This window comes from Falco naumanni, chromosome 19 (genome assembly GCF_017639655.2).
Source record: "Falco naumanni isolate bFalNau1 chromosome 19, bFalNau1.pat, whole genome shotgun sequence".
Taxonomy (NCBI): domain Eukaryota; kingdom Metazoa; phylum Chordata; class Aves; order Falconiformes; family Falconidae; genus Falco; species Falco naumanni.
In genome coordinates, this window is record NC_054072.1 from 4,053,095 (window position 1) to 4,069,892 (window position 16,798).

Genomic DNA, 16,798 nt, shown 5'->3' on the forward strand with positions numbered 1-16,798 from the left:
GTGGGTGCCTGAGGGCTCTGCCCCCTGCCTCCCCAGCCAGCCTGCGGGACCCCCTGTCCCATGGGGGAGGCTCCGGAGCTGGATGCGGTGCTGGGTGGTGGCGGCTGGGACGTGGGGACAAGCTTTGAGGGTCCCCCCCCACCCACTGGTCCCATCCGCCTGGGGAGGAATGTCTGCTACGTCGTCCTGGCCGTGCTCTTCAACGAGGAGGTGAGGCAGCCCCCACGGGACCCCCCACCCCGGTGGTGCCTGGTTGCCCACCCGACCCCTGGCCGTCCCCACAGGACAGGGTGCTGCTGGTGCAGGAGGCCAAGCCCGAGTGCCGTGGGAGGTGGTACCTGCCGGCCGGCAGGATGGAGCCCGGCGAGAGCATCGTGGCCGCCATGCGGAGGGAGGTGAAGGAGGAGACGGGGCTGGAGTGCGACCCCCTCACCTTGCTGGCGCTGGAGGAGAGGGGGCCGGCGTGGATCCGCTTCGCCTTCCTCGCTCGCCCCACCGGTGTGTACCTGTGCCGTTCGGTGCTCTGAAGGGGCGTGGGAAGGATGCGGCTCACCTGGCGCATCCCCTGCCAGCCCCACGATGGGCTTCGGCACCCCCAGCCCACCCTGTGCCAGGGCATCGGTGTCCCCCGCTGCCTTTGTGCCGGGGCATCGGCATCCTTGCCAAACCTGTGCCAGGGCATCGCTCTCCCCTGCCAGCACCCATGCTGGCTTCCCTGCCCCAAGCCCTGTGCTGGGGTCTGGGTGCCCCCAGCAGCCCCGTGACCAGGCACCAGCACCCCCCGCCAGTCCAATGCTGGGGTCCTACTGTCCCCCCCCCCTACCCCTGTGCCAGGGCATTGTCATCCCCTGCCACCCCTGTGCTGGGGCATCACCGTCTTTCTGCCCACAGGTGGGACCCTGAAGACACTGGAGGAGGCTGACGCCGAGTCCCTGCAAGCAGCGTGGTGGGCTGGGGACCCCTGTGCGCTGCCCCTGCGAGCCCTGGACATCCTGCCCTTGCTGGACCTCGCCGCACGCTATCGCCGCAGCCCCCCGCACCCCGCCACGCTGCCGCAGGAGCTGCCCTGCGCCCTGCTCTGCTTGCGGCTCCTGGTGGCCTTCGCCAACGACGCCGGGGACCTTTGGGTGCTGCTGGGCACAGCCGGGACCCCCCACCTGCCCGTGGTGGCCTGCGGCATGTCTCCAGCCGAGCTCCGTGGGGGTCTCCGCCTGCCTGTGCTGCGGCTGCTACGGGACTGCCTGCCAGCAGACCCCCGCCCGGGACCCCTGGGGCTGCTGGGGCTGCAGCACCAGGCTGGGGGCCCCGGGGGGGCTGACGGCATCTGCTTCAATGTGCTGCTGAGCATCCCACCTGGCAGCCCTCGGGCTGTCCCCCCTGAGCCCTGCAGCCCCACCGTCTGCTGGTGGCATGTGGAGGAGGAGAGCCTGAAGGGCCGCATCCTGCAGCGGCTCCGTGCTGCGGCCACGGTGCCAGTCCGCAGCTAGTGCCTGGTAAGCCTCTGCCGCCTGGCTTTGGGTACAGGGGTCCCACTGGGACATGTGGCCGGGGGTCCTGCTTGCAGTGCTGGAGGGGAGAGCCCCAGGATGTGCTGCCCGAGGTTGGGGGGTGTTTTGGCGCGGGGTGTGGTGCTGTGTCCTGGCCTGGGGTGGGCCAGGAGCTGGCCAGAGCAGAAATAAACCCGGCTGCTGCTTCTTGCATCCATCGGGCTGCGGCTGAAGCAGGGGGCTGGGGAGGGGAGCGGGGGTCCTGGTTTTGGGAGATGCTTGGCGAGGGGGATGGACGCAATACAGATGGTGGGGGCACAGCGTGTGGTGCTGAGCTCACAGCTTTATTGTAGCAGAGTCCCGTCACCCAGGGGACACGGCGCCTGGCTGTGCGGGGTTCGGGGTGCACCGTCCCTGCCAGGCGGGAGCCACAAACTCCCCCACCCCCACCCCCCCTGTGCGGCAGGGCCCAGGGAGATGATTGAGTTATTGCAGCCGGGGGGGGGGCACTGTCCCACGCAGGCAGAGGTCAGCACCGTGTCCCCATCCCCAGTTATTGCCCCCCAAAATAATCCTGCCTGAGGTTGGTGGGGGCTCAGGGCAGCTCCGGCACGGTGCAGGGGCAGCAGGAACCCACCACCCAGGAGGAAATGCAGCATGATTCACTTGGCACCCAGAGGGGCCACATCCTGCGCTGGGGGAGGTGGCATCACCTCTGGGTTGGCCAAGGTGGGGAGGAAGGACTGCGCCTCCTCTTCCTCCTTGCCGGGGTGTCCTTCCTGGGGTGCCACCACCATGCCAGGCTGCTGGGGATGTACCAGTCTGAGCAGGGCCACTGGAGGCTACTGGCGTGTGGGTTTGGCCACCACAGTGGCCACCGCAGCCCGGCCAGAGAGGGGTGCTCAGTGGGGGGGCCGAGGAACCACAGCTCAGGGGGGCCCCTCCCGTGGTCCCTTGACCAGGGCGATGGCAGCCAGCTCCTTGCAGAACTCCTCCAGCACCACCACCCCTTTGAAGAGCATCGTGTGGTCCATCCTGCAGGGAAATGAGGATGGGGGCTCTGTGGGGTACCCCCCATTCAGAGTGCATGCATTACCCCCATCCTGTGCCCCCCCCAGCACTTACTGCTCTCCGGGCACCAGCCCCATGAGCTGCTGGCGGACCAGGAGCAGCTTGGCCCTGCAGTGGGGCACGCGTTGGAGACGCTGCATCAGGTCCCCGATCACCTGCACGGAGGGAGGAAAGAGTCAGGTCCTGCTCGGAGGGGTGTCCCCATCCCCCCCCCACCCCCCAGCAGGTGACGTTACCCTGACAAGGACGGAGAAGAGCGAGCGGCAGCCAGGCGCCAGGTTGAGGTAGGGGTCCAGCAGGTACTCGTGGAGGTGGGGATGGGGGAGTGCGGCCAGGCGGGACAGCACCGAAGTCACTTGCAGGTTCAGGCTGTAGGGCTGGTGGGCCGGGGCGGGGGGGGGGGGGAGGATGCTCAGCAGGAGCCGGTGTGTGGCTGACCCCCACCCCCCCAGCATCCCCTGGCAGGGACCTGAACCCATGCCCACCAACGGGGGCTTGGTGCCTGCAGACACCGCTGATGCTCTTGGCCATTTGGGGGGTCCTGGACCCTGGGAAGGATGGTGCCACCCTCCGTGGTGGGTCTGTGGGGGCACAGCGCTGGCAATAACCGTGGGAAGCCAAAGCATCCTCTGTTCAAACACCCCCTGCCGAGACACGGGCTGTGCCAGCCTGGAGACCCCATCGGGAAAAGCCCCCCGCTGACCGTGCCAAGGGGAAGGGCAGAGCACAGAGGGGACCCAGGTAGGTCCCCAACATTCCGACTGGCACCCCTGTACCTGGTCAAGGATCCGGGTCATCCGATCGAACAGCACCTTGAGGAAGTGGCCCTCGTAAAATGCCGCTTCGGGGTGGCAGGAGTCGAGGGGCCGGGGGGCCAGGGGCCACCCCCACGGGGCCGCGCTGGCACGGCACGCATGGACCTGGCGGAGGGGGTGATGGTGGGTGAGAGCTGGCACCGCTGGGGATGGGGAAGCCCCCCCCCCCCCCCCCCCCCCCCCCCCCCCCCCAGCCACTCACCGTGCCCAGGGCATCGTGTACGTAGGTGTCGTAGCCGCCTTCCTCCATGCATGAGGAGGTCTTCGCCTCCTCGGGGACCAGGCAGAGGAAGCTGGAAGAGAGGTGAGAGGGATGGGGAGGGGGATGCAGCCCCCCCACCCCGCCAGGGCAGCCCCTGCAGATCCCTACCTGCTGACCACCTCGCTCACTTGCCCCTTCCCCGATGGGGCTGATCCCCGCAGAGGCTTTTTCACCGTCCCAAACCCAGCATCTGGGAATCCATCGGTGAAATAGGGATCCTCCTCCAGGTCCCTGCGGGGCCAACACGGGGTGTTAGCTGGGTGGGCACCAAGGGGCTGCTCCCCTCCCCCTGCCCCGGCCCCCCTCGCTTACAGCCCGTCCTCATCGGGGTCTGGCTCAGGGGGTCCACGCTCGTCAGGTATGGGGGGGCTGCGCTGCAGGTAGCCCCTCGCCTCCAGGTTCCTCAGTGCCAGGCTGTGCACCACGTGCTCGTGGGGTTTCTGCAGGAGCTCCTCGAAGAGCCGCAGGCTGGCCAGGCTGATCTATGGCACGGCGAGCGGGGTGAGACCACCCTGGCATCGCCCGTGTCTCACCCCCACCCCCCACTCCCCTCAGGATGGGGCTCACCTCGTCGGAGAGGTGGTTACAGCGGTCGATGAGCTGAGTGCGTAGAGGGTAGGGGGCTTCCCCCGGGGTCTCGGGGTGCCGGTCTGGCCCCAGCAGGAAAAACACGAGGCGGTGGAGCAGGGGAGGCGCACGGATCTGCCGCACCGTGCCCGTCAGCATGGCCGTGGCGCTGAGGACGGTGAGCTCGGACCTGCCGGGGACAGGGTGGGATGCTGCGGGGGGTGTCCTGAGGCAGCACCGCAGCATCTCAGAGCTGGGAAAAAGGAGGTACGGGCAAGGGGAACCCCACGGTCCCGACCCCAAGGGGGTCCTTGATAAAGAAGCTCTCCCCCAGCTGCATTTGTGCCTCAGACACTCACATCTGCAGGAGCTGCGGCTGCAGGATGCCCTGGAAAAACTTTTCCTCTACAGCCTCAGTGATGGCATCTGCCACGACCTGTGGGTGACAGCAGTGGCTGAGCCACGGCGCGGGCAGGAGGCTGGCCATGCTGTGCAAGGCTGGCCGGCCACTCCTTACCGGGTGGGCACCCATCACCAGCTCGTCAAGGTAGTCCAGCCAGCTGAAGAAGGCAGCCAGGCTCTCCTTCCCCAGGAAAACTCCGTCACTGGCAGCATCACCCTGTGACCTGCACAGGGCAGAGGACATGGGGCTGCGGCCGAGCCTTGGCAGTGCTGGGGGATGACCCTGCCCAGCGCCCACCTTACCTCCAGCTGACCCTCTCCAGGGCGAGGATGTCAGCAGGGTCGGTGCAGGCGGGCACAGCGCTGTAGAGGTCACAGAGATGCTCCGTCAGCAGCTGGCACAGGGTGCTGCTCCGCACCAGGCAGGCAGCAGCCGCCTCTTGGGCAAGCCCCACGAGCAAGAGCAGGTTTTCCCGAGCCTTCAGCGCGACCCTGCTCTTCTGTGAGGAGGAGGAGGAGGAGGAGAGAAGCGGTGTCACGCAACCGGCGGTGCCTGCCCCCCTCTCCTTGCCAGCCCTTTCCCCCTACCTTGCTCTTGCACAGCCCCACCAAGGACGTGACGAGGTTGCAGTCCCTCCGTGGGGGGGAGGGCTCGGCTGGGGGGGAGCCGGCAGCGGTGCCCGGGGGATGCTCCGCACCCTTTTCCGCAGGGCTGGCCGGCAGCTCCTGGGCTCTCCTCCCATTCAGGATGCTCTTGCCCTGGGGAGGAAGAGGAGCAGCAAAGCATCGTAGCCACCACCTTCCTCCCACTCTTTGGGGATGGATTTTGGGGGTGGATGGGGACTCTTTGGATTTCCTCCCACTTAATGGGGATGGATTTGGGGGATGGATGGGGACTCTTTGGATTTCCTCCCACTTAATGGGGATGGATTTTGGGGGATGGATGGGGACTCTTTGGATTTCCTCCCACTTAATGGGGATGGAGCTGCAAAGCATGTGAAAAAGCCCAGTGAAAAGAGCCAGACCCCACAGATAACCCCACACGTGTCCCACCAGCACAGGGATGCCCGGGGGCTGCTCACCTCCAGGATGTACGCCAGCAGGGTGGGATCCTGCTTGATCTTGGTGCAGAGGATGGCCGCAAACTGCACCTCCTCCTTCTCTGTGCCGCAGCCCAGGCGGTCGCCGCTGAGCTGGAGCAGCTTCTGGCAGGGCAGGGAGAGGGCTGCCGGGCTGCTGGCTGCTCCCCCACCCTGCCCAGTACCACGGGCATCGGTTCCCAGCAGCTCTCGGCAGGGTTGCAGCCATCTGTGGCACATGGCATCGCCGGCTGGGACCTCCCCCCAGCCCCCACCAAGCCCCCCGGCACTGGGCTCACCTGCACCGGCCGGTGCACGTTGAGGTAGTGCAGGAGTGGGTGCTGCACCTGCCCCAGCACCCGGCTGAAGAAGAGGAGGACCTGCTGCCTCATTCCAGGGGGGTACTGGGAAGGAGATGGGGAAAGGCATCGGCAAGAGCCCAGGTACCTGTTTGTGTACCTGATTACCCTGCAAAGTGCCCCAAATCGCCCCCCTGGCTTACCCAGGCAGCGTGGGTGGCTTGCAAGAAGGATCTCAGCAGAGACCCTGGGTTTGCTCCCCCAAAATGATGCAAAGGGGCCCATGGACCCCCCAGGACCTCCCACCTGCCCCAGGCTCCTCTCCCTTCAGCAATTAAGGACTGAACTCAGTTCTCCAAATTGAACTCTCTTGCAGGATAAAAAAACCCAGGGGGATTATTTCCCCTTTCCCACTGTTACAATGCCAGCAATGGGGAGTTAAAAGCCCAGCACCCCAAAAAAACCAAATCCTTATGGCCACAGAAGGGCCAGCGCGTGTTTCTGAACCCACACTGCTAACATTTAAATAAAAGGCTATTTATAGCGAGCATCATTATTATTAGCAACAAAGTAAGAGCCGAGCCGTTGTATCTGGGTGATACCGACTTTGAGAGGGGGCTGTCTGAGAACACCTTGCCCTGCGAACCCCAAAAGTGATGCGCCAGTTGTGCAAACAGGCTGCTGGTGTGAAAAACACCCTTCCCGCACCCGCAGGGATGCGATGGGGTGCAAGAGCCGTTCGGGGGAGCAGCAGAAAGGATGCCAATGGGGATCATATGCCAAACAATCCACCCCCCCCCAAAAAAAAAAACCAAAACATGCACCCTGACCAGCTCATGCTCCACAAACTCCTGTTGCCCAGCTAGAAGAGCTTCAAAACGAAAATTACTGAGCATCCCCGTGCAAAGCAGCTGGAAAAGGCTGCAGGTGCTGCAGTACAGGGGGGGTCAGCCCCCCCAGAGCGATGTTCCCAGTGGCCATACACCCACCTCCGCCTTGCCCAGCGTGCTGAGGGTCTCCAGGACCTTGTGCTGCAGCAGGTACTCAAGGCACGGCCCGGCTTCTCCCGCCGGGAACTGCTTCTCCTCGTACACCAGGATGTCCAGCATCTGTTTGAGGCGCCAGGGAATGTCCGTCTGTCTGGCGTGGACGCTCTCGTCTGTGGATGCGGGAATCGGGGGGGCTGTGGCGTGCGTCCCCCCCAAGGCACTGGCAGCGTGCCGCCGGTGCTCGGCAGAGGGGAGCACTACACGGTGGGGTGCCCAGGTGCGAAAGCGGGGTGCTGGCCCAGAATCCGCCGCCGGCAGCCTTAGTGAGGACGACGCTAGATGGCAATGTGATGGTGGAGTCCCGGCAGCACTTGGGGCTTCTCCTTCCGCTCATGGCCTAACCAGCTGCGGCTGGAGCTGCCGCCGTCTCGGGGGGCTGCCTGCCACTGCCAACCCCGGAGACCCCCCCAGCATGGCCCAGGAGGGGAAGGGGCAGCAGAGCCAAGGGCGAAGGAGCGAGATCCTGCTGGGAAAAGGGCTAGAGCTCTCCAGACCCCGCTTTTCGTGCTCCCCAAGAGCAGCGTGTTTCTCCCAGAGGGACTTGCCCCAGCCTGCAGAGCCCACCCAAACCCCCCCCCCGTGCTGACCCCGCTGGTGTGCAGGGGGCTCAGGGCCGGGCAGGACCAAGCACCGGGCTGGATAAGTGCTCCTGGGGTACAGGAAAGGCTGTCCCATGCCAAAGCCCCACATGCCAGGTCAACCACGGTGCACTAGGGTGGGCACGGTGCCCTGCTACTGCATGGGGTCCCGTCCCAGGGCAGGGGGTCCCGTCCCAGGGCAGGGGGTCCCGTCCCAGGGCAGGGGGGTCCCGTCCCTGGACGCAGGGACCTTACTCCCAGGCCATGGGACCCTATCTTATGGCATAGGGACCCTCCCCCAGGACACAGTGACCCTGTTGCCACACCAATGGGACCCCATCTCAGGGCACAGGGACCCCCTCCCAGGGCACGGGGACCCCCTCCCCTTACCCCACTCACCCGTGGCCTCCAGGTAGTAGCCGGTGATGCCCTTCCAGTGCTCGGTGAAGGCTTCCAGCAGGTCCACGCTGGGTTCCCGCTGCGCATAGCGGGGCCGGGGTCAGGGGCGCACCGAAGCCCCCCCCGGTCCCGGTGAGGGTCCCGCCGTGTCCCCCCCTCCGCTCCCGCTCACCGTCTCCACAGCCTGCTGCAGCAGGGCTCCCAGGCGGCTCAGCATGGCTGCGAACACCGGCCCCGGCACCGGCACCGGCCGCGCTTCGCGGCGCCCCGGCCCCGGCCCCGCTCCGGTGGCTCCGCCCGGCGCCGGGCGGGATGGGGCGGGACGGGGCGGGATGGGGCGGGAGCGGCGAGGGACGGGGCCGGGGAGCTGGAAGGGACTGGGGGGCGGAGGAGCGTTTGCGGTGGAGGGTTTGCAACGGTCACTTGGCTTTAAAACTGCTCCGGGGGATAGCCCTGCGGGGGGTGCGCCTCCGCACCGGGGCCGGGATAGCCCCCGGTGCACCGGGATGGGGATAGCCCCCCGTGCACACCTTGCACCGGGATGGGGATAGCCCCCGGTGCACCGGGATGGGGATAGCCCCCAGTGCACCGGGATGGGGATAGCCCCCCGTGCACACCTTGCACCGGGATGGGGACAGCCCCCCATGCACCGGGATGGGGATAGCCCCCGGTGCACCGGGATGGGGATAGCCCCCCGTGCACACCTTGCACCGGGATAGGGACAGCCCCCCATGCACCGGGATGGGGATAGCCCCCCGTGCACACCTTGCACCGGGATAGGGACAGCCCCCGGTGCACCGGGATGGGGACAGCCCCCCGTGCACACCTTGCACCGGGATGGGGATAGCCCCCGGTGCACCGGGATGGGGATAGCCCCCCGTGCACACCTTGCACCGGGATAGGGACAGCCCCCCATGCACCGGGATGGGGATAGCCCCCCGTGCACACCTTGCACCGGGATGGGGACAGCCCCCGGTGCACCGGGATGGGGACAGCCCCCCGTGCACACCTTGCACCGGGATGGGGATAGCCCCCCGTGCACACCTTGCACCGGGATGGGGATAGCCCCCCGTGCACACCTTGCACCGGGATAGGGACAGCCCCCCGTGCACACCTTGCACCGGGATGGGGACAGCCCCCCGTGCACACCTTGCACCGGGATGGGGATAGCCCCCCATACATACCATGCCCTGGGATGGAGCCAGCCCCCTGTGCACACCAGGCCCCAGGACAAGGACAGCCCCCTCCCCAGCTCACCTCTTCCCGCAGCACAACCTAGCAGAAGCCACGTTTTATGATTTATTATTCTTTTTTTTTTAATCCTTAAAAAAAAAAAAAAAAAAGTTTCTACAATTAAAAACAAGCCATGACGAGCACAGCTGCCGGAAAGCAGCCCAGGGCCCAGCCCGGGTCCCGTCGACTCCAGGGAAGGTGCAATTAGCTGCCCCAAGCAGCCCCCACCACACTGCCTGTCCCCCCTGTTGGGGTGTATCTGCACCCACCCTGGTGGGTGCCCCTGGGGGGGTGGGGTGGGTGGGATGCTGCCGGTGCATCATTTCAACCGGACCCACACCAGGGACAGAGCCAGCAGCTCATGAGGTTGCACCTGGGAATTCTGTGCCCCAAAACTAAGGGGCTGTGATGGGCAAGAAGGCAGCGAGCCTGCGAGGGGCTCGCCGCCCTCCAACCCTCGTGCTGGAGAAACTAGAAACCCACAGCCGGAGAGCTGATATGTGTGTGTATATATATATATGTATAAAAAAAATAGATGTGTGTAGTTGTAGCGTTGATATTGATGGTTAAAAAACAAATACCAGGCTGGTCCTGCACGGTCCACGTGCAGCCCTACATTCTGCCCAGTCCGGCGGGTACCGTCTGCGGGGCGGGTGCTGCAGCCCTGGTCACATTGCAGACTTCATCTCCCATTCCTGCGGAGTGGCCAGGATGGGTGCTCAGCCATCGTCATGTCCCAGCACCATCTGTGGTACCCGGCTCACCTCACCTCTGCCCCACCCCACGCAGCTCCCGGCCGGTACCTTTCTCTTCTGCAGCACATTTCCCTTCTCGATGATGACCGGGGTGGGAGATGGCTTCAGAGCGCTCCTCGCCGACGCGGTGCGCTTCAACAGTGGCGTAAGGAACGAGCCCTGCCGGAAAAAAGAAGCGGAGGAAGGGTGATGCCTGCCCTTCCGAATTCTTCACGCTCCCTGCACGCACCCCCGGTGTCCGTCCCTGGTGCCCCCCACCTCGGAGCCAGCCGAGCTGGCGGTGGCGGCGATGTGGCCCTTCAGCGACTTGCCGATGGCCAGCAGGTTCATCTCGGAGCCGGCTTTCAGCCTGCCCTTCATGCGGCAGGCTCTCTCCAGCTGCCCCACCTTCTCCTCCAGCTTGGGGAAGGCTTTCTTTCCTGCAAGGACAGCAGGAGCACTGCCAAGCCCAGGCATCCCTCTACCCTGCCGGCTGCTCAGGCAAGGGCCAGGCATCCCCCAGGATGGGGGCAGAGCCCCTCTGCGCTCCTACCGATGAGGATATCCAGTCCATCCCGAGCCCCTTTCTTCTCAGGCAGCGTCAGGGTGCGCTGGGACCGGGAGAGATCCCTGCTCCGGACCTCGGGGCTCACCTTTGCCCGCTGTGGGCTGGCAGCCCTGTCCCGGAGAGCTGCCGCTGATGCTGGGGAGGAAGGGCAAAGGAAGGATGCTCGGGAAAAATCACAGCCCAACACTGTACTCGTGGCCTCCATCCCAGCACGTGGGGCACAGGAGGACCCCGCTGGTCCCCTGGAGGGAGCGTGCAGCCCCTGCTCACCAGCTTGCGAGGGCAGGCCGCTGCTGCAGGCACCGGTGATGGGCAGCGCAGACACGGGCCTCTTGCGCTGCCCTTGCACTGGTCGGTCCAAGCTCTGCTGCTGTGGAAGGAAGGCAAGGAGAAGCCCATGGGCAAGCAGACAGGGGGAACCTGTCACCCTCGCCCTGGGGCTCACGTGGTGGGGGGCCAAGGTGCATCAATAGAAATTACCAGCTGCTGCAGCCGCTCCATATTGGAGCCGAGGTGCTTGGGGGCCTCGGCTGGTGGGAGCTGCCCAAAGGGGTCATCCATGTAGGTGTTGGGGGTTGGGACACGGCGCAGCAGCAGCCCACTGCAAGCAGAAGGGATGTCTCATTACTGCCCGTGACCCCCAGTGCAGCGGGAGGGCTGGGGCCGGCCATGCCCTGGCCACTGTCTCCTTACCCCGCAGCAGGGCAGCTGCTGGCATCACCCAGCTTGGGGGTCTCGGTGCGAGGGCTGTCGCTGGCCAGCTCCCCTCCTCCCCTGGCCCGCAGGGTCTTCAGCCAAGCTTCCCTCTCCTCATCTGAACGGGTCTGGCATGGGGCAGAGGGTCCCAGGCTCAGCGGGTCCCCCCCAGCGTGGGATGCGGGGGGCATGGGGGTGCTGTCGTGGTCGCTCACCTGCAGCAGGGCGAGCTCCCGGCCCCGCTGGGCGATGCGGATGCGGAGGCGTTGGGGGGAGCCGGCGGCTGCCCCCGGGGACACCTCGCAGCCGTCCAGCCGCAGAGCGCAGACAGGGTGCTGGGTGCCACCGGCCTCGGGGAACATGCGTAGGGCTCCCTGCCGCACCGCGCACCACAGCCGCTGCCACCGCCCGCGCAGCCGCACCGCCAGGAAACCTGTGGGCGCATCCCCCCATCAGCAGTGGCACAGTGGGGGCAGGGACCCCTCCTCACCCGGTCCCCACGCACCGCACCTCCTTTAGCATCCTCTCCAGGCCGGGGGCTGCGGGCAGGGCTCTGCCGAGAGCGATCCTCCTCCTCCTCCTTGCTGAGCTGGGACCTGGCAGCCTGAGAATGGAGATCCAGAGAGCCCCGTCCCCTGCAGGTTTTAAGCCCCCTGCACCCTGACCCCCATCCCATGGTAATGCAACTCCCCCAGCATCACCCAACAGGGACAGCGGGACAGGGAGTTCTCTCCAGACCCCGGTAGCCCCTTTCCCGTGCCTGGGTTTCCCAGGGGAGGACAAGCGGCTCACCCTGCCGAGCCTTGAGGAGGGCAACGCTGGGATGCTGATGGCTGCCAGCCCGCTCGGGGCATCGCTGCTGACCTCTTCGATCACCTGCCAAGGAAGAGGGGAGCACTGCAGCCCCGGGCTCCCACTCCCCCGTCTAACAGGGCTCCAGGCACCCCCCAGGATGGGAAAGGAGCTGGGGACAGACAGGGCCATCCCCAGCCACCTCAAGAGCACCCCAGCAGGGCTGTGCCCGTTTCTCCCTGCCCATCCCTCCCTCCTGCCCACGCAGAGCTCTGCCAGGCTGCAACACCTCCAAACCTTCCTCCAGTCCTCAGCCTGCTGCTGGCTCTGGAAGCCAATGACCAGCACCTCGCCCGCCGTCCCCATCACTTTCAGGGCGTGCGGCATCTTCTTGCCCCGCTTGGCTTTGTAGGTGACGCGGCAGCCCCGCAGGTCCAGCTCCAGTACCGGCTGCAGGTCGGCGGCACACCTGAAGCACTGTGGAGGCACGGTGGGGTCAGCAGAGCTCAGGGACCCTCTCCCACCCTCCATCCATCCTCCTCCGGCCGCTCACCAGCAGCACGTGCTCCCGGACGATGAAGAGCTGCTTTGCCCACTGCCCCAGCCAGCGTTTCCTCCAGAGGAAGCCGCAGAGCTGCGCCTCTGGGAGGCCGGAGGGCTCGGCGTGGGGGCTGCCCCCCGGCAGCCGGTGAAGGTAGTGGGCACGGTCTGTTATGCCATCCTCATCCTCCCCGTACGACTCGTAGTGGCTGCTGTCAGTGTCGGCACCGCCTGAGAGCCGGGGTGGCATCAGGGTGCTGGGTTGCAGATGGGTGCTGGGGAGGGGGATGTGGTGGGGTGCTCACCAGAGCCAGTGCATCTGCCGGGGCCGAGGGGTTCGGCGTCTTCATAGGAGTCGTCGGCTGGTGGGGGTGGGGAGACACCCGGCACCTTGCTCTGGGGAGAGGAAGGGTGCTCGGAAGGTGCTGCCCCCCGGGTTGAACTTGGCAGGTCCCTGAGGGACTGCTGGGGGGCTCTGCCTGGAGTGGGCAGGTGGCACAGGACCCCCCCAGCCTGTCCAGACCCCTGTGTGAGCCAGGCTGCAGTGCCAGGCTGCGCACCGGCTGCCCCTCTCCCATCCTGTGTGCTGCTGCCCAAGCCCCCCACCGCTCCGCTGCCCACCCTTACCCCTCCATGCGGGCTCAGGGTGCTGGCCGGGCGGCACTCACAGGTTCTCCCTCCCGTTGCATCCACTGTCCTGGTTCCTGGGGGGGAAAGCAGGACTGGCAGCAGTGTGCCGGATCAGCAAGGAGCTGGGCATCCCCGGCCACACACAATGAGCCACCAGCGGGGATGGGGTGCGGGGAGCCACCAGCAGGGATGGGGTGCGGGGAGCCACCAGCAGGGATGGGGTGGGGGTCAGAGCGTGCGACTCACCCGGGCTGGCCCGGCCCTGTGGGGTCCCCGGGGAAGGCGAGAGGCAGCGCATGATCATGTACTCTGCATCCTCTGCTGCGGGGGGAGCGCCCAGTCACAGCCCCGCTCCTGGCCCCATCCCTGCTGCCCACCCGGCACTCACCGGGGGTCCCCCGTGTCCCCCCCACCCACAGACCCACGCTCACATGGGGGAGTCTGCAGCCGGGAGAGGAGATCAGCCACTGATTTCTTCTTGGCTCGAGCTGCCGTGCTGAGGCTTTCCCTGTCCAGGATGAGCAGGAAGGACCGCAGGTCCGACAGCAGCTTGTCCAGGTCTGTAGAGGACAGGGACATGCCATGAGACCCCACCAGAGGAGGGTCCGAGCAGGGATGCCCACCCCCTGCCCACCGCACTGGGCAGGGCTGGCAGGGGCTCCCCGATGCCGAGCAGACGTGGGGGTTACGTGCCCTGTGCCTCCGGCTGCGCCCCCGCTCCCGGCACCTGCCCCGGCTCCGCACAATCCCGCTATTGACGGGCCCGGGGGGACGGGGGAGGATGAGGAGGGGGGACGGGGACCTGTGCCGCTGAAGGCTCCTCTGTGTGTGCTCACAGAGCGGGTTTGTTCCCGGCTGGGCAAGGGGAGCCATGGCTGGGGGCTGCGCCGGGCAGCCCAACGTGCCACTCCTCTGTGCCACGGAGGAGGAGGAGGTGGCATGGCACATGGAAGCAGCGGATGAAGGCTGCTCTGGGCATGCCAGAAATGCTGAGCATTCACCCTCTGCCCGCTCTGAGGGCAGGCAGCAGGGTCAGGGCTCAACGCCAGCCAGGGACCCCGGCCCTGCCGTGCCGGGAAGGAGGGATGGAGCGGGACAAGGAGCTGCTTTGTGCCTCCTTGCCCTGGCCGGGGAGGACGGGTGTCCTGCACCCTGTTCAGTGGGACTGGACAGCACTGCCTTCACCCCACCCCCCCCTGAGGTGGGGGAGGCCTGGAGGGCTACAGGCATGGGGAGAGGGTCCCTCCAGCCCTGCATGCTGGCGACCCCATCAGCTCTGGGTCCATGCAAGTGCTTCCCAGGCTGGAGGAGCATGGGGCAGAGCAGGATGACACACACCCCCCGCCCGGCCCCTTGCCCTGCTCCCGCAGAGCCCCCTCCCCCTGGGCTCCTCCAGCTGCCACCGTGAGAGCAGGAAGATGCCCTCCAACCACCGCCCCCCCCCCCCCCCCGGGTTGCTGCCCACCACCCCCCAGCTCCTTCCTGCCGTGCATCTGGAAGTGGTTTGCATCGCTGGCTGCTCTGGGCTCTGCTCCCTGCTCCCAGCTGGGATAAAATGTTGCAGACCCACTGTGGAAACCCACTGCCTCCTGGCGCAGGGCCACGCCGGCTCCCCCCACACCATACCACTGCTCCCAGCCTCCCTCCTCACTGCCCCCCTGCCATTCCCCAACTGGAAGAGGGACAATCCCAGTAAAGCCACAGCCGGCTGGGATGCTGCCCCAGCGACCCCCCGCAATGCCCCTGGTGACCCCAGCATCCCCAAGCCCTGCCACATCCCTGCATCCCGCAGTGCTCCGGGCTGGTGGGGGTGTGATGCACCCCCAAAGACAGCAGCAGCCCCCAGGGGAGAAGACAGCAGGCAGGGGGAAGGAGCCCACCGGTCCCACGTGTGTTACCGGGGCCATGGAAGAAGCCCCTGCGGAGGTGCTGGCACGGGGGAGAGCACTGTCCCCCTCTCTGGTGTCCCCAGCTGGGGAGCACACACCCCTGCCCGGGAGGAGAGGAAACATCTGGCAGGGCAGCGAGGCTGAGCAATGCCGGAGCTGGGCCCAAACATCTGGATTTCCCTGGAAACTGAGGACGGGAAGGAGGGGACCAGCTCCTTGGGGGACTGGTGGGGGGTGCTGGGGCAGGGGCTGGCTGAAGGGACCCTGTGGGCAGAGTATGACCGCGGAGGGGGACGAGGACTGTCCCCCGTGCCCGGTGTGCCTGGCTCTTCCTCTCCCTCCCTTTCTCCTCTCCTCCGCCCAGGCTGAATTCCTCGGCAATGACATCTCTGTCCACTCGCTCCCTCGGCCCCCGCCGCAGCCTCCCCCCATGCCCTCCCCCCAGCTAGCCCCCCTAGCCCCGGTGCCCTCGGTGGGGCAGGGGAGCTGTGCCCGGCCGTGCCCGCAGCCCGGTGCGGAGCAGGCAGGGGCTGCCCTCGCCGGTGAGGCCACGCCAGCTGCCCACTGCCAGGGCCAAGGGAAGGCTGCCCAGATGAAAAACAGCTGCCTCGGTCTCCAGGGCGGGAGGAAAACGCCCCCCAAACACACAACCAGCTCCTAGCAAAGCGCCATGCTCCTGCGGGATGCGGCCCAGCCGATGGCATCCTCACCCTCCAAGGAGGAAGAGGAGGGAGAGGCTGCCCAAGCGATGCCATGGGAGCGCATGGTCCCGGCTGATGCCACCACTCGGATTCGGGGCTGGCACCTCTGTCCCACCTGCATTTTTCTCCATGCAACGAGGGGCAAGAGGTGCCCGGGCTCAGCCCTGCTGCCTGTGGGGTGCAGGGGGGGTGCAGCGGCTGGGGGCACCCCAAGGCCCCCCTCCGGCACTGGGGGCGGCTCTCGCCCAGCCTGGGATGACTCAGAGGAGGCTGGAGGCCGCCCCGAGCCCGGAGCTGCTCCTGGCCGCAGCGTGACCCGTCATGCGGGGAGGCTCCGGGCCACGGCCCAAGGGCGGAGGCGCTCCCCCCACAGCCGCTGCACCCCCAAATTACCCCCGGACGGGTGCTGGCAGGAGCCCTGCCACCCTGTGCCCTGCCACGGCACCATGCATCAGCACCCCGCTGCGTTCAGGGGTACCCAGGCACCCCTGCCCTGGCACCCCGAGCCCCCCCACCCACACTTTCCCCGCTGCACCCCTTCCCTCCCCAGCACCCATCCCGCAGCCCCACCGCCCCAGCCCCCCTCTCTCCCCCTTGCTGCACGCTCCCCTCCTTCCCGCGCACCCCTTTTTTCCTTTCCGCACCCCCGGGGGCACCCTCACACCATGTGTCCCCTCTTCCAACCCTTGGCAGGCTTGCACCCCCCCCCCCCACCGCCTCGCACCCCTTTGCACCCCCCGTACCTCTCTGCCGGGCCATGGTGCGGGCGCGCTCACATCGCGGCGGGACCGGGACCGGGACCGGGACCGGGACCGGGACCGGGACCGGGACCGGGACCGGGACCGGGACCGGGACCGGGACCGGGGCAGCGCTGGCCCGGCTCGGCTCGGCTCGGCTCGGCTCGCACACGCCCTGCGGGCCCCCAGCACAGCCCGGTCGGGGCGGGGGGGAGGCGGGGAAGGGCTCCACATCCTCCTCGGAGCACCATCGCCATCTGCAGGGACCTG

At 67.0% G+C, this 16,798-nt stretch overlaps 3 protein-coding genes across 9 annotated transcripts; 1 reads left to right on the forward strand and 2 right to left on the reverse strand.

Annotated features, from left to right (window-relative positions):
* The first annotated feature begins 60 nt into the window (after positions 1-60).
* On the forward strand, positions 61-1,700 carry NUDT18 (nudix hydrolase 18). The gene is made up of 3 exons (XM_040618121.1): positions 61-210; positions 285-498; positions 892-1,700. The coding sequence occupies exons 1-3, from the start codon at positions 61-63 to the stop codon at positions 1,485-1,487; spliced, it is 960 nt and encodes a 319-aa protein (XP_040474055.1). The 3' UTR covers positions 1,488-1,700.
* Positions 1,701-1,812: 112 nt separating this feature from the next.
* FHIP2B (FHF complex subunit HOOK interacting protein 2B) lies at positions 1,813-9,055 on the reverse strand. The gene is made up of 17 exons (XM_040617974.1): positions 8,181-9,055; positions 8,009-8,087; positions 6,972-7,141; positions 5,983-6,087; positions 5,687-5,809; positions 5,193-5,363; positions 4,908-5,104; positions 4,720-4,828; positions 4,562-4,638; positions 4,203-4,392; positions 3,948-4,117; positions 3,744-3,866; positions 3,576-3,666; positions 3,335-3,478; positions 2,795-2,935; positions 2,613-2,713; positions 1,813-2,522 (listed from the first exon to the last, which is right to left on the reverse strand). Exons 1-17 carry the CDS (start codon positions 8,922-8,924, stop codon positions 2,417-2,419), a joined length of 2,841 nt encoding a protein of 946 aa, XP_040473908.1. The 5' UTR covers positions 8,925-9,055; the 3' UTR covers positions 1,813-2,416.
* A 726-nt stretch (positions 9,056-9,781) lies between these two features.
* LOC121099263 (actin filament-associated protein 1-like 2) lies at positions 9,782-16,620 on the reverse strand. 7 transcript variants are annotated; one of them, XM_040617978.1, is made up of 16 exons: positions 16,535-16,620; positions 13,633-13,761; positions 13,448-13,522; positions 13,199-13,275; positions 12,877-12,967; positions 12,585-12,802; positions 12,329-12,508; positions 12,032-12,115; positions 11,750-11,843; positions 11,455-11,672; positions 11,237-11,367; positions 11,024-11,144; positions 10,529-10,913; positions 10,255-10,415; positions 10,045-10,155; positions 9,782-9,936 (listed from the first exon to the last, which is right to left on the reverse strand). In XM_040617978.1, the coding sequence occupies exons 1-16, from the start codon at positions 16,548-16,550 to the stop codon at positions 9,910-9,912; spliced, it is 2,118 nt and encodes a 705-aa protein (XP_040473912.1). In that variant the 5' UTR covers positions 16,551-16,620; the 3' UTR covers positions 9,782-9,909. The 7 variants fall into 7 exon arrangements, 6 of the variants coding, with proteins under 6 accessions (XP_040473912.1, XP_040473910.1, XP_040473909.1 ...); XM_040617976.1 differs by lacking the exon at positions 16,535-16,620 and having other exon boundaries at positions 10,529-10,678; positions 10,814-10,913; positions 13,633-14,555; XM_040617975.1 differs by lacking the exon at positions 16,535-16,620 and having other exon boundaries at positions 13,633-14,558.
* Between the last annotated feature and the right edge of the window lie 178 nt (positions 16,621-16,798).

What these genes read in the sequence shown, in the direction of transcription:
- NUDT18 (XM_040618121.1), top strand. Translation starts at nt 61, where the DNA reads ATGGGGGAGGCTCCGGAGCTGGATGCGGTGCTGGGTGGTGGCGGCTGG. An exon ending in CCGTGCTCTTCAACGAGGAG is followed by an intron (nt 211 to 284) that starts GTGAGGCAGCCC and finishes CCGTCCCCACAG; the next exon opens with GACAGGGTGCTGCTGGTGCA. An exon ending in CTTCCTCGCTCGCCCCACCG is followed by an intron (nt 499 to 891) that starts GTGTGTACCTGT and finishes TTCTGCCCACAG; the next exon opens with GTGGGACCCTGAAGACACTG.
- FHIP2B (XM_040617974.1), bottom strand. Translation starts at nt 8,924, where the DNA reads ATGGGGGGCTGTCCCTATCCCGGTGCAAGGTGTGCACGGGGGGCTATC. An exon ending in TACACGATGCCCTGGGCACG is followed by an intron (nt 3,479 to 3,575) that starts GTGAGTGGCTGG and finishes CCCCTCCGCCAG; the next exon opens with GTCCATGCGTGCCGTGCCAG. An exon ending in TCTTCTCCGTCCTTGTCAGG is followed by an intron (nt 2,714 to 2,794) that starts GTAACGTCACCT and finishes CCCTCCGTGCAG; the next exon opens with GTGATCGGGGACCTGATGCA.
- LOC121099263 (XM_040617975.1), bottom strand. Translation starts at nt 14,149, where the DNA reads ATGTGCCATGCCACCTCCTCCTCCTCCGTGGCACAGAGGAGTGGCACG. An exon ending in TGGAGCGGCTGCAGCAGCTG is followed by an intron (nt 10,914 to 11,023) that starts GTAATTTCTATT and finishes TTCCTTCCACAG; the next exon opens with CAGCAGAGCTTGGACCGACC. An exon ending in ATGTGCTGCAGAAGAGAAAG is followed by an intron (nt 9,937 to 10,044) that starts GTACCGGCCGGG and finishes GCCACTCCGCAG; the next exon opens with GAATGGGAGATGAAGTCTGC.